Below are 12123 nucleotides of genomic sequence, written 5' to 3' on the forward strand. Positions count from 1 at the left end.
CTTCAGTCACTTCACACAGATGTACTAAGATGTTTTCAATAAAGAAATGTTAACCTGGTCAATTACCCAATCAACCCAAAGGCTTGCATAATAAAAGCTTATTTAATAGGATTTCAGCAGTGGAGGCACAGCAGGTCTTTACCAGAAGTCTGACCGGCAGCTCACCACTATTAGTATGGGTCACATGAATCACAGGAGATTCCTTAACTGAACTGGAATTGCAGTCACAGGAGATACTCAACTGAACTGGAACCAAGCTATTCATGGTATAAAGTATTTAATTACCATTATGGGCATATTGAACCTGGCCATACATGTTTCTGTCATTGTTACAAGCACAATAGGTAGGGTAAACAAGTTCATAAAACCTGAAAACATCACGTACCAGTGCAAACATTCGACTGACTGCTAGTGCAACTCCCACATTTTATACTAATGCACAAAGACTTGAATTGCCTCAGTTTGCGTGCCTGCGCCTGCTCCCGAGAGTAAAAAAGAAACTTTCTTGCCTTTAGTCCCGAGCTATACCACAAATATTTACACCACAATGCGCAGTGCTGCTCTTTGGATCAAAATGGCTTTTATTGTTTTCACTGACTTCATGGCATGTGGACAGAGAAAATAATGCATCCCCAAACCATCATTTCAATATTTAAATAACTTGTGTCCATCCCCTTATACGTAAACACTGCAATAGATGACTTAATGGCCCATAATTTTCCATATTCACATACAAGAAGGTCTTACCAAAAGACAGGGCTGTCCAGGTCATCCTTCACTGTGTAGTATCCCTCGTTGTCTTTAATGCTTTTAGTCAGGCCAAAATCTCCAATCTTTACTGTGCTCTCATTCTCCACCAGGACATTCCGGGCAGCAAGGTCTCGGTGGATGTAATTCCGAGAGCCCAGATAATCCATACCCTGAAATAGACCGAGCAAACGCAAGTAAAGGAAAAGGTTAAGGTGTGAGAGCTACACCACAATCATCGCATTACATTTGAGACTATGAATAGTATGTGAATCTGGTGGATAAATGGTAGTGTACACTATTTAGTTTATTTAAATATGACTAATACTGTAATGTGGTCTAAAGAAACAGTAAAAGCAGTGTTGAACATTAATTCCTACAGTAGAGGTGACTGCTCATGTGTGTAAGGGGTATGGAGTAGCTGACCTTGCAGATTTGGACAGCATAGCTTAGCAGGGTATTCATACAGGTCTGGTTTTTGTTTCTGGGCAAATATTCCTTCAGACTGCCTGCTGGTAAATACTCCATGATGAGTTTAATGGATCTGCCTCCTGAAATTAAGGGAATAAAGACAGGGTTCATAAACTGGTTTATGCTTTTACACAAGGATTCTTAGTTTAACAATATATCCTGACAAAATATTAAACGTGTTGGTTTGTATTCATTACCCTCCTCCTGGCAGATGCCTTTGTATTTGACAATGTTCTCATGGTAGAGCTCTCGCAGGATGTCGATTTCACACCACAGATTGCCGCTTTGCTCTTCTCGGCTCTCTGGTTTCAGAGATTTTACTGCCACCAATTCTCCTGTCCGATCGCCACGCGGGTCATAACGGCACAGCTCCACCTTTCCAAAATGCCCCTGTCACACACACACACAAACCAAAATGATGTCATTATACCTTGCACAAATGTGCAATAACAATAAAATTGCACTATCAGAGCTACAGATCTGAAATTACCTCTCCCAGGTCTCTGATCTTCTTGAGGAATCTCTTCTCAAACACTGTGGGGTCGACCTCTAGGGTGGGAACAGGCTTAATAGATGGATCTACAGAAGAGATCACATGAAGCATTAAAATTCAGAATAATGTACACTATTAGATAAACCTTTGGACACACCAGCTTACATTATTAAGTCCACTGAAATAAGAAATGAATTTTTAACATTACTCCTAAATCTTGCAAACCACATTTCCAACCACAAGGGGTCAGTGTTTTAAACATATCCGAAAGGCATTGAGAATTATTTTATTAGGAATTATGAAACTACTTTTCATGCGGCATGTCATGTTAATAATCTGGTTCATCTGGTACAATAATATTAATGTACACACCTCAAAAATAATTCAGCAATTTGAAGCCAATCATATTGACATATTGTCAATTGTACATAGCGGGTAAACTTTATTAATGAATTCCTTCTATTCATGTTTCTTAAATAGAAGCACAGAAGCCTATACAGAAGATAACACACTTTACTGCCAAATGCCATAAATGTAAATGCAAAGTGTGTGATACAAAGGCTTTTTCTGAGACCAACATTATATAAGATGTTTTAAAAGATTTAGATTTAGAACTGAGCAGGTCTTACTCTGTTTTTCCACCATGTCAATGTCTCGGACGATGGCCCTGAAGAAGGGTCTTTGGTGAGGGTCGTAGGTCATGCAGTGGGTCATGAGATTGGCAAGCTCCTCACAGTCTGGTGTGGCCAAGTGACACTGAGCAGCATAAAACCTCTCCTTCTGCTCGGCATGAGAAAAGAAACACAATAGGGCTGAGTGTCGAAAATACATTCCAGTAGCATGGATTTATCATTATGTAATAAACCTGAAAGAGCTCTGTTTATAGGAGACTCTATCTTCAGGCATCTAAAATTGGCTAGGCCTCCAGCAGCACTGGTGTGCTATATGCTGGGAAATGGGCACTGGACACAGCAGGTCATCTGAGGGTCTTAGGCCAGCATAGGTTATAGAAGGGTGTTTTTTTAGGAGATAATAATATACTCCTGTCTGTCAGCGGTTACTTGGAGTAACATTGTAGAGGTGTAGAGAGATCCTAACGTCGTGTAGCTTACGGCAGAAAATCCAGAGCCTAGGCCAGGGAGAAGACAAGCAGTAGGCTAAACCAATGTCTGGGTACATTTGCTCTGTAGCTAGAACTGTTAAACATTAAAGTGCTTACATCTAAAGCACAAAGAAATTCTTAATCATCAGGAGTTCTGTGTATACGTTTAACAGAATCATGGATTAAACCAAAGGAGGATGTAGCATTAAATGAAGCTAGTCCTCCCACATTTAGTAATATACAGTTATATACATCAGCCCGGTCTAACTGGTATGGGAGGAGGTGTTGCAGTTATTCGAGACGTACAAAAAAAAAAAAAAAAAAAATGTCTACACATCCATTCCAAAGAGCAAAGCGTGATTATTGACTCGAGTCTTTCACTTAAAGCTCAAGTAAATAATATAATCCTCTTTCATCTCAGAAATATCACTACGATAAACATGTCACTACACAATGCAGAAAAACAAGTTCATGCTTTTGTTACCTCTAGCTTTTATTATTCTAATGCCTTACTGTCTGGATGTTCTTGTACAATAGGTGCGTAAACAAACTACTGTTAGACCAGAATGCAGCAGTCCTAACCAGAACCAGAAGGTAGAACTAAATAAGATCTATCTTATTCACACTGCATTGGCCCTCAGTCAAAATCTGCACTGATTCTAAATTGCTGCTGCTGACCTATAAAACACTGAACGGACTTGTGCTGTTCAATGCTCCACCACACGCGTTTCCATCAAAAGGTGCAGGCCGTTTGTTGGTACCTCAAATAGTGAAGGCTACAGCAGAGGACAGAGCTTTCTCTTTTAAAGCATCGCAGATATGGAACAAAAATTAAAGGCCCCACATGGACGGCCTGGAGATTCACGGGACTGCTGTGGATTGCACCATTTATTAACCATGGCTTTGGACTTCAATTGCATTCAAGTCTCCATCAATGAACAACTGATCATTTCAACAAGATTGACTTCATGTAAAAACCAGAATGACTTTCCTGGTTATGCAATTTTTGACAATATATAAGGGAATCATTTTATAATTGCACTATCCTGTATCACCCAGATGAGGATGGGTTCCCTTTTGAGTCTGGCTGCTCTCAAAGTTTCTTACTCATATCATCTCTGGGTGTTTTGCCCTTACCCCCATGCAAATTCATATCCTGAATTTGTTACAACAATGTCCAGTGCTAAATGCACTATAAAATTTGTATAGGGTTACATTTGTTTTTGGGTTTACCTCTGTGAGTTTCTTGTCTTTGAGAGGAATTTCTCCGTTATAGCAGATCTCCCACAGAGTTGTTCCAAATCCCCACTTATCTGCTGCTACGCTCAGGTTAGCTGTATCCTGCACACACTCAGGAGCGATCCACGGAATCCGGTCCACACACTCTGAACAAGCACAAACATGCACAGTTTGCTTTGTAAACATTTTGTTACAACAGTCCCTAAGATAAAAGTCGTTGTAACACTGAAATTTGGCACCTCCTTGGTAAATAATTGCAACAAAAGGTGGAAATGGAAGACGGCAGCTGTAACTAGTGATTATAATAATGGATTCATTCTCTTTCTGAAAAGCTTTGCTATTTCAGTCATCATGTTCGAACCAGCCAGTTGGTAAATAGAAAGTTAGATAAGTTAAGTAGAGTTAAACCATTTGACACATTATGCTTATAAATGCCACCTCTTTTTTTTTTTTTTTTTTTTAAACAATCATGGTCATAACTAGGATTAAGTAAGGTCACGAAGTTTTACATGAAATTTCCAGGCTGCTAAAATGAGCACTTATACAATACGACAGTCTGGCGCTTCAAATACAACCAAACTAGAAGACAATGCAAATTTAGGTTCACTTTCACCTTCATTAAGGTGTGAAATTCTGCAGAACAAAAACTGTAATACCGGAATAGACACTGTTCTGCAGAAAGTGTGCAATTTGTTTTATTTATTTTTGGACTAAAAAAAGGCAGTGTTCACATTTCAGGCTTTCACTATCCTGTTTCTCTCTCTCTCTCTCTCTCTCTCTCTCTGTCTCTCTCTCTCTCACACACACAAACACACAAAACCAGTCTCTCCTCCAACAGTGCTGCTGGAGCATTCTGGGTCACGGTGGTTCATTACGGAGCGGCTGGATAAGGGCCAGCAGAATTCCTGTCGGTTGCACGAATCTGTGCCCTCACATTCCACAGCTACAGAACACACCTTCATCTTAACATGCTACACAAAACACATCACACGGAACTGCTATATGTATATCTGTCATAAAACAAACACCGGCATTACCTTTAGGGCTTGCGAATTTGTGAGATGTACAGCAGCGAATGTATTAATTAGTATGTAACTGATCTTTAAACCATCGAGATATAATACACACTAAAGCTTCTATTGTATGCATGTCTCACACTAATTTACATTTTCAGATTAATCCAAAAAATTCTTCATAGTAACACCTTCTGCCTTTTTTTTATTTTTTTTTTAAGAAATATATTCGTTCAAAGTCACTGCCTTAACCGAAAGGTCATCAGCTAATACTGTCAAAATGTTAAGTCTAGTGTACAGAGTGTGTCTAGTGTGTCCAGTGTGCACAAAGACGTTTTAATGCAAGCGTTTAGAAAATCTAGCTTTGTACCATGACGTATTATCATGTAAGGGACACTTAAAAATATATGAGTATATTTAGTTCATGAACACAATGTTACAAACAAATAACTTCACGGGCCAGAGGCAAATAAGGAATGTTCATATGCGTATATACAGACTGGTGAGTCTCTTACCCTCTCGGGTTAGCACGGTGATGGGGATGCCAGGGTCACTAAGCTTGATGAAAGGACCGCCATCACTGTCCAGGCCGTCTCGAGCCAAAAGAATGTTCTTAGCACAAACATACCCGTGCACAAGCTTCTTATCCTCCTACAGGACACATAAACACAAAGATTACATTGCTAAGCTAATAAAGATCGGGCCAAAGCTAGAATTTAAAGCAGGCTTTATAATAAGCTTCAGTATAAAATCCTAGCGTAGTGATATGAGGAAGTCCATCTCAAAGAGTATTCACAAGGGTTGGTGAATTTTTTTAAAAACAGCATTAATCTACGACTTCTAAAACCTCTGTTTTACCCCCCTGTTCTAGCGTTACATAAAAGACAGTACATTTTATGTAATCATGGTATACAGAGTTTTTGTTTCACTTAAGAACCACAGGGAATGAAAAACATAACACATTTTTTTTTCCATAGCATAATGTATTTCCGAGTGAAACATCACAGCCTTCAAGATGGACATGGTATTAAATAATGAGATTATATAATGAATCAGCGAATTTAAAACATTATTTATCTTCAGTAATTGCTTTATGCTAGTGAGGGTCATGCCGGATCTGGAGCCTATACCGGAAACACTGGGCGTAAGTCCATTACTAGGCGCCATGTACACACATGCATGCACACACACACACACACACACACACACACATACACGAGCAACCAGTGGAACTATTCTTGAGAGGTGGAAGGTAAATCAAGAATATGGATGAAACCTCCGGAGCTCAGAAGTGAACCATTGATCCTGGATCCTGACAGCTACAACATAAAATTAATGCCTAATATTTTTCACCTGCCCATGCAAGATGATTTGGTGACTGGGAAAAAAGACTAAGCAATTTTGATAGAAGATGAAAACAGCAGAATAAAGTGTTTTACGTTATTCATACCCAAAGTAAAGTGCGTAACAAAATCAAAAACCGATACAGACGATTCCATCTCACACTGCGGCCATCAATAGTGTTTAAAAGATGTACGAATGTATTTAAATATAGTAATGAGGTTTTCGTTAAATATGTAACTTGTGAAAAATAATAAATCCTAAATTGTAACTCTGTAACTTTATTATCAGAAATACATTATAATAACAGGAACATTAATCAAAAGCTGGAAGTCCTGGTGGATCCTGAATGCATGTAAATTCTTTTTACTAACAGGTCCAGGCATCTAATGAGTTCTTTCAAACAAACAAAGAAATAAACACCACAGCTGGGAAGCATTTCATTCCATGCCTTTTTTTAAACGCTTAACGGAGAGGTAAAATTTACTGCCATAACAGCAAACACTAGCATATGGCGGTACTTTGTATTTTATTAGACAATTCAGTATTCAGTGTTTACCAAATAACTGAGGGCGCTTGCCAGCTGTTTGGCCACCTGGAACTTCCATGAAGTGCTGAGAGGAACAGTCTCTCTGCGCATGAACAGATCAAGAGGACCATACTGCACAAACTCCTCCACCATAATATCTAGAAAAGGAGAGAAAGACAGATCAGATCATGAAGTGATTAAGGCTCATTACGGTAAAATCAGGTAAAAACGGGGTAATAGAAACTTCCCATTCTCTCTTAAACACACACACAGACACACACAGACACACACACATGTTTTGTCTCCAGGCTGCTTGTGTTTTCAGGAAGCTCAGCTTAAATTCAGGTCAGGTCAGTTCATTAGCCAATAAAAACACATTTGACGGCAAAAGAATGTTAGCGTCTTATGCAATCAGACTTTATTTTATTTTATAATCTGACAGTAAAAAACAGTAAACAAACAAACAAACCTTAAACACAATAAAGAAACTATGAACAATACAAATGACTAGAGCATAATTTAGACACCCCCCACAACACACACACACAAAAAGAGAGGAAGAAATATGTATGGTACTTACTCTCCTGGTGACGCACACACACTCCATAAAGCAAAGCGATGTGCTTGTGTGATACCTGTCGCATCATGCTGGCTGTCTCAAAGAAGGCCTAGAGAGCAACAGAGAACGAGGGTCCTTATAAAAACAAGGGACAGAGAGACAGAATGAGAGAAACAAACAGAGAGAGGAGGTTCATCCTCACCAGAGATATATCCCTGTGTCCTGAGCCGAGCACTTTCAGCACTACCTTCACCTCCTGTGATGGGAAGTAGCTTCCCAAATCATCCTCATCCTCACTTTTCATCTTCAGCACACCTGCATAGATATTGGTCCTGGTGCCCAGACCCAAGTGTTCTCCCTAAACACCAGAAGAAGAAAAATCACCCTTGGATTTCACCAGAGACTGGTCATTGTGGTTACAAGGAAAAAATGTAGATATTGTTATCAGGATTTCTGTACACACAATGGTTTGTAGAGTTTACTCAGACTAGTGCGATAAAAAAAAAAAAAAAAAACATGAGTAATTGGGAATTCTGTGGATGGAAATGCCTTGTTGATGAGAGACGTCAACAAAGAATGGCCAGACTGGTTCGAGCTGGCAGAAAGGCTACAGTCGGTTAGATAACCACTCTACACAATTTTGGAGATCAAAAAAGCCACTCAGAATGCACAACATGTTGTGAAAACAGAAGACCACTTCTGCCAGCCATGAACAGAAAGCTGAGGCTGCAGTGGGCACAGGCTGACCAAAACAGTTGAAGACTGAAGAAATATAGCCTGGCCTGATGAATATCAATTACTGCTGAGGCACACAGATGGTCAGAATTTGACACCAACTACATGAATACACAAACCCAACCTGAACTGAATCCAATCTGCAGGTTCTGCGTGATGAAATGATCATAACCTAGATCAGAAACTCAAAGGAATTTTTCCAAAATCTAGTGAAATCCATGCCATGAAGAATTGAGGCTTTTATGAGGGCAAAGAGAGGCCTTTACCCACTATTAGTGGGCGCTACATGAAAGAATTAGGGCTGTCAATCGATTAAAATATCTAATCGCGATTAATCGCATGATTGTCACGAGTTAACTTGTGATTAAAATTTTTAATCGCGATTAATCGCATGGTTTCTGTGAAAATTGAACTCTCTCTCTGACTTTTCCCATGTTTCTTTATCCGCCGGTTCTATTTCTTTTCCGGGTTCCTGTGAGCGCCGCAGCAGTCTTGCGCTCATCCCACACGCTCTCTTTGGTTGAGACACGTCATGACGTTTATCCCAAGCCAATACGGATCAACATCCCACCCCTCCCGTCACTCATGGTTTGTCTGTATGTGTATTCAGAGCCAGTGAGCAACAGACTTCTAAAATAATTTACAACACAATAAAAACTGCGTTAATGCGCGATAAAATAACTGTCTGCGTTAATTAATTAATGAGTTAGCGCAATAATAACTCGTTAACTTGCCCAGTCCTAGAATGTATGTATACACGTTATCACCAGTATCTTCTGAAAACCACTTTAGTTTTCAGCAATTCCACACGTGAAGATCTTCTTAATGTCTTGTAAGAAATACAATGCATTCTTACTTAAATAGTTTGGTTCTAATAATGGTTGTTTTTTGTCTTTTTTTTTTTATTTTTTTTAGAAATTTATAAGTTTTGACAGACATGGTTCCTGATCTACAGGAGAGAAAGATTAAGCATTACTTCTAAAAATGACCTCTATGTGACGAATTTTATAGAAATCTTGGCTGGTGAGGAACAACTTTAATTCATGTACATCACACTCTGCACTGATGGTGCACCTCCTCTAGGAAAAAGCAAGGTAGTGATTTGGAGAAGAAATGCCACACCTGTCTTTAAAGCTAGAAAGTAACCCGTAATGTGACAGAATGTATGGTTACAGTTTATAGTGTATACTGTGGAGCTGTGTGGTTGTACCTGGATAATCTCCTCTTTAAGTATGCGGTGGAAACTCAGCTGGCTGACTTGAGGCTGTCTCTGTGGAACGGGCTCTCTGTCAGAGGTCATCACCAAAAGGTTGGACACCTCTGAAAGACAGAGGAAAAAAGGCCTGTGATGGGTGAAGAGGGAATAGTGTAGGTAAGCGAGCTACTTGGTGTCTCTGCTTAGATAGTGTGAAGGGTATAATCCCAATGAAACAACAGGAGCGTGTGAGTTTGCATGAATGTGTGAGGCACATGGATGTAGTTAAACAAACTCTTGTAAAATCTGTAAGAAAACTATTCAGAACAACATAGCGTATTTATATAAGGTGTCGGCTTGTGGTTACTATGTGCATACGTGGGCGGCTCTACTATGCACTGCTGTTGTAAGCTTCTGTGTGTTTGTGTGTGTGTGTGTGTGTGTGAGTGAGCGTGTGTGTACTAGAGTGGTTGCCTGAAGAAGGAGGAAGTCGCTTGGTGTCACAGAGTACATATAAACACTGCTCGAATGTCTTTAAGTGATGACAGCGAAAGACAACTTTACACTACAGCTCTGTGTATCTTACAGGCAGGTGTTTTTGCAACATCCTATTGATTTGCTTTCGATACTGAAAATACATATATTGAAAACATAACATCTATATACACAAACGCTTGTTTTAGTACCTGAAGGGGGGACAAAGTGTTTCACAACAAGCCTTTCTGAGATCAAGAGACAAGAGCTGAACAACACGGAAACCACATTTACCACGATTCCTGCCTGACGCACTAATGTCTCAGCATGAACTCGTACGGCATGGAGATGTAAACAAAACAGCGTGGCTGCCACATACTACAGAGCGTATTTTGCTTTTTTGGCCTCAACGTGTTTGCATTGGTTAAATGTGTAGATTAACGTATTTGCATGTGTGTGCATGTGTATTTGCGTTTCAGTGTGTGTGTACCCACGTCTTTGTGTCTGCATATCTATGTGTATGTGACTCCATGTGCCTTACATGTGTGCATGTGTCACTCTGTTTGCATGTTTCTCCTTGTGTGCGTCTCAGCTTGTGGATTAGCCATCACCCGATTGATCAAAATCATTAGGTGGATATCAGGCATTTTAAGGTAATCAGCAATCACAGAAAAACTAGAAATGTTTGCAATGTAAGAACTAATCTTGAAAGGAAACTGAATTGAACTGAAATTTAACTCAGTTTCTAATTGAGGGAGTTTACTGTTAATAGTTTGGCACAAACTACTGTACCGTGCAAAAGTTTTAGGCAGGTGTGAAAAAATGCTCTGAAGTGAGAATGCTTTCAAAAATAGAAGTGTTATCAATTAACAAAATAGAAAGTAAATGAACATGGATTTGAAATCCAAATCAAATCAATATTTGGTCTGACCACCCTTGATGCAAAGCAGCATCAAAACACAGTTTTTGAAGGAACTCGGCAGATAGGCTGTTCCAAACATCTTGGAGAACTAAGCGCAGATCTTCTGTGGAAGAAGTCTGCCTCAAAACCTTCTGTGTCTTCAGGTAATCCCAGACAGACTCGATGATGTTGAGATCAGGGCTCTGTGGAGGCCAGACCATCACTTCCAGGACTCTTCTCTACGCTGAAAATAGTTCTTAATGACATCGGCTGTATGTTTGTGGTTGTTGTCCTTCTGCGGATTAAATTTGGGGCCGATCAGACACCTCCCTGATGTATAAGTATCTGCCTGTATTTCTCAGTATTGAGGACACCATTAATCCTGACCTAATCTCCAAATCCAAACAAAGCAAGGAACCTCCACCATGCTTCACTCTTGCCTGCAGACACTCATTATTTTTTCGCTCTGCAGCCCTTCGGCTCCTGTTACAGCTAAATATTACAAGTTTTGGCTCACCAGTCCAAGAGCACCAGCTGCACACCAGTTCCTAAGTTCTCACGCATTATATTGTTCTACAGTATTTGGGGGCCATCATATCAGCTCATTGGCCTCCTTACTCAAATATTGGGACTGGACACACAATAAAGTGTAAAATTCCCAGAGAAACAAGCTTAAAGAAGTGAGCAGTTCCACCAGTTACAGAAAACAATACAACATTATTATTATTATTAATATTAACATTGGTTTTAAAATAATTCCTAATAGAGTTACAGTACCAACACTGAGAGGTTGCTGTCAGCTGTGAAAAGGCTGACTGTGTAGAAGACCCACTCTGCAACAATGACATTACAGAGCATGTACTGAGCATGTGGATTGATTATGTTATTACATGAGGCAAATGTTTAAGGTGGCAGTTAATTGTACCCATTCTATCAGGCTTTTCATCAGCAATGCTGTACCGGCCTGGATGTAAATCATCAGGCTTAACAGCTGTCACTGCACCTAGCTGTAAAGTGTCGTGTGAGAGTGATCAGGTGTGGACGGGCAGTACCTCGAGGCTGGGGAGGACAGCAGCGGCGCAGCTGAAAGCGCAGGTTCTCTGTGCGGAGGCTCTGACCCTGCAAGTGCTCCAGCAGCTCTTTTAGATTTGTCCTGAATGTTTCTGTCCCAAATAGCCTGTAGCCCTGAGAGGTCACCTCGATCTGGAAGTTCTTGTACTGTGGAATAGGCTTGGACTGGCATAAGTCCAGCTGGGAGAGAAGCAAAAGGAAAAATAGTAGGAGGCATTTCAGTGGGAACAAACCAATGGCCAGATGCCATTGT

The 12123-nt window shown here is 40.0% G+C and overlaps 1 protein-coding gene across 2 annotated transcripts in view; it reads right to left on the reverse strand.

Annotated features, from left to right (window-relative positions):
* Nucleotides 1-12123, reverse strand: part of jak1 (Janus kinase 1) — a 39131-nt gene that overhangs the window by 4685 nt on the left and 22323 nt on the right. For both annotated transcript variants that reach the window (XM_058404145.1, XM_058404144.1), the window contains exons 10-21: nucleotides 11852-12050; nucleotides 9440-9549; nucleotides 7697-7852; nucleotides 7516-7603; nucleotides 6966-7093; nucleotides 5581-5716; nucleotides 4047-4198; nucleotides 2341-2491; nucleotides 1709-1797; nucleotides 1416-1608; nucleotides 1174-1298; nucleotides 748-920 (exon numbers count right to left, since the gene is read on the reverse strand). In XM_058404145.1, the coding sequence (XP_058260128.1) occupies nucleotides 748-920; nucleotides 1174-1298; nucleotides 1416-1608; nucleotides 1709-1797; nucleotides 2341-2491; nucleotides 4047-4198; nucleotides 5581-5716; nucleotides 6966-7093; nucleotides 7516-7603; nucleotides 7697-7852; nucleotides 9440-9549; nucleotides 11852-12050 (1700 nt within the window). The remainder of the gene's footprint in view (nucleotides 1-747; nucleotides 921-1173; nucleotides 1299-1415; nucleotides 1609-1708; nucleotides 1798-2340; nucleotides 2492-4046; nucleotides 4199-5580; nucleotides 5717-6965; nucleotides 7094-7515; nucleotides 7604-7696; nucleotides 7853-9439; nucleotides 9550-11851; nucleotides 12051-12123) is intronic.

The sequence above is a fragment of the Hemibagrus wyckioides genome, linkage group LG11, assembly GCF_019097595.1.
Source record: "Hemibagrus wyckioides isolate EC202008001 linkage group LG11, SWU_Hwy_1.0, whole genome shotgun sequence".
NCBI classification, from domain to species: domain Eukaryota; kingdom Metazoa; phylum Chordata; class Actinopteri; order Siluriformes; family Bagridae; genus Hemibagrus; species Hemibagrus wyckioides.